Genomic DNA, 2386 nt, shown 5'->3' with positions numbered 1-2386 from the left:
CTGAACTACAATTATATTTCGCCCATGCCAAAAAGGCAGCTGGGTTTTCCATGCCGAGGAAGTGGTGCCGAGATCTTTTATCAGCTCGAAACCTTACCCCTTAGGCTTTGGAAGCGACTCGCTATCCACTCTCCAACAAAATATATCTAATACTGAAAAATTCCCCAAAATGAAACAAAAATAAGGTTCACGTTAAGGGGCAAAAATGGGGAAAAGGGGCAAAAATTGGAAGAGGTTTAAATGCTGAAATCTAATGACAAAAGACCATGAATTTATACAACTCAATAAAATCATTTGAAGACAATATCTGCACTGCAGTAAAAAACCATTCATGGAATGGCATAATGTGACATTTTCAGCCCTAATTTTTCTATTTTGCTATTATGGTCTTATGTGGCTGGGTTTGACAATTTTACTTGAATTTTCAGCCCTAATTATAAGAGATTTTCTGCGATTTGGGATAAAAATTTTATTTTTCTTTCAGCATCAGATATTACAAATTACAGGGGGATTAAGGGGTGGGAGCAGAGTGACCATCTCAGCTATTAGGGCATCAGTGCCATTAAAATTCAATTAGAGCTGTAATCATGTTCTCTGAAAATAGTAAAACCTCAATTAAAACTATATTCTTTTCAGTAAATTAAGCCATTCAATCAAAGAACAAAAGTAATGGATGATGAAGGTATGGCTAAACCACAGTTAGAAACCAAATCCATATTGGAAAATCACAATCCTGCAACATTTGAAAGGGCTTTTTCAATCTCTGTTTATACACCCATTGAATATGGAAATCAGATTCTTTGTGACCTTTGTTCGTGGTGATGAGATAAGGCTACGTTTTTGTAATATCCCAATTCAATATAAATAGATCAATATGCAGAATTTAGCAAGAAAATAGAAGAAGCCATCTCTGCAAAATTACTTCTGGAGAAAAAAAAAAAAAAAAAAAAACTGAAGTAAAAGAAAAAGAACAAGTTCAGATACATATTTGAATTGCATTTCCACAAAAGTTACATACTTGAATTGAGAAAAAAACAAATATATTGAAGAAATAGAAGGCTCCATTAACATTGATCAAATGATCACATTGATCCTAATCCATGTGAAGAATCCCTTCTAAAATTTGAAAGGGTTCAAATCCTAACACATTGTCCTTGATTTCAATACAAATTTTTCAAAAGAGCGAAATTTCACTGAAATCGAGTTGACTCGCAATCTCTTCCAGTTGCTTCTTCACACTCATGTCGATCAATTTCGAACCAGAGTTCCCGTACCTGATCGTGAACCCTGCAACGAGCGACGGATCCAGCACGGTCTTGATCCTCACGTTCTTTGCCCCCGTCAACCTCTGCACTCCCTTCGCTATCTGCGCCAAGTGCTGCGACTCCAACGGCACCACTGAAGTCACGATCGCCAGCTCCGTGTTCGTCAATTTGTTATAGAATAGCTCGAATTCTTTCACGATGTCTTTCACCAGCTCGATCCGCTTCATGTCCACCAGAATCTTCAAGAAATTCGCCGTGTGTGGTTGCAAGCTCGACGATTGAGCAATCTCGTCGATCACTTGGCTCTTCTTCTCGCTTCTGATGGTTGGATTCGCGAAAAAGTCGTATACCAGAGAGTCCTTGAAGACCTTCTCCACTTTCTCCATGTCTGCGCTGGTTGAGTCCAGTGTTCCGTTCGATTTGGCAACCTCGGCCAAGGCGGAGGCGTAGCTCGCTGCGGCCGTGTCCATCATAGTTGCTCCGGCCGCTCCGCCTCCGCGTCGAGACCTGGTCTTGGTAGCGAGTTTCGGGAGTTTGAGGGATGCAAAGCTGCCGGAGAACGACAATCGGAATGGTCTCGAGGCTAGGGTTTTACCGGAGACCCGTGCCGACGGTGGAGTTTTAGCTTGAAGTGCAACCGGAGATTGCTGCAAAGCCGCCATGGTTACCGGCGACGACACTAGCCGAGATTCTGATGTTGCGTTTTTGGATTTTGAGGCTTTTGCGTTTTGCCGGGTGTTGGAGAGGTTTTGATTCGAACGGACGGTCATAAGACGGACACGTTTCGCAATCGACGGTGCAAAAGAAGCATTTTATCTTGTATTTGGAGAACGGCAACCTCTTATCCACGGTTGGCGAAAACGGGCCACGTGGAACAACGATATGAGTTGAGCGCCATTCAAATCTTACCTCACTGCGAGAGTGCGAGGAGTGGAAGAGGTACGAAGTGGTGGTCATTGCTGCTTCTAAGGTGATCTCCGATTTGGACCTCACAATATTTTCCTCACACCGTCCTCACATAGACTTTTCAACCGTGTATTGGGGATATCACATTTCACACTGTGTAATGTAATGTGAAACGGCCGTGTATGGGATATCACATATGATGTAGGCGCACCTGG

The 2386-nt window shown here is 42.4% G+C and overlaps 1 protein-coding gene across 1 annotated transcript; it reads right to left on the bottom strand.

Annotated features, from left to right (window-relative positions):
• Positions 1–957: 957 nt before the first annotated feature.
• ATPD (F-type H+-transporting ATPase subunit delta) lies at positions 958–2010 on the bottom strand. The gene has a single exon (XM_088971161.1). The coding sequence runs from the start codon at positions 1925–1927 to the stop codon at positions 1175–1177; it is 753 nt and encodes a 250-aa protein (XP_088827287.1). The 5' UTR covers positions 1928–2010; the 3' UTR covers positions 958–1174.
• Between the last annotated feature and the right edge of the window lie 376 nt (positions 2011–2386).

The sequence above is a fragment of the Nelumbo lutea genome, chromosome 2 (assembly GCF_056320005.1).
Source record: "Nelumbo lutea isolate HS-2025 chromosome 2, American lotus-T2T, whole genome shotgun sequence".
NCBI classification, from domain to species: domain Eukaryota; kingdom Viridiplantae; phylum Streptophyta; class Magnoliopsida; order Proteales; family Nelumbonaceae; genus Nelumbo; species Nelumbo lutea.
The sequence above is the reverse complement of the archived record's forward strand: the minus strand, read 5'-3'. Positions and strand labels throughout refer to the sequence as shown.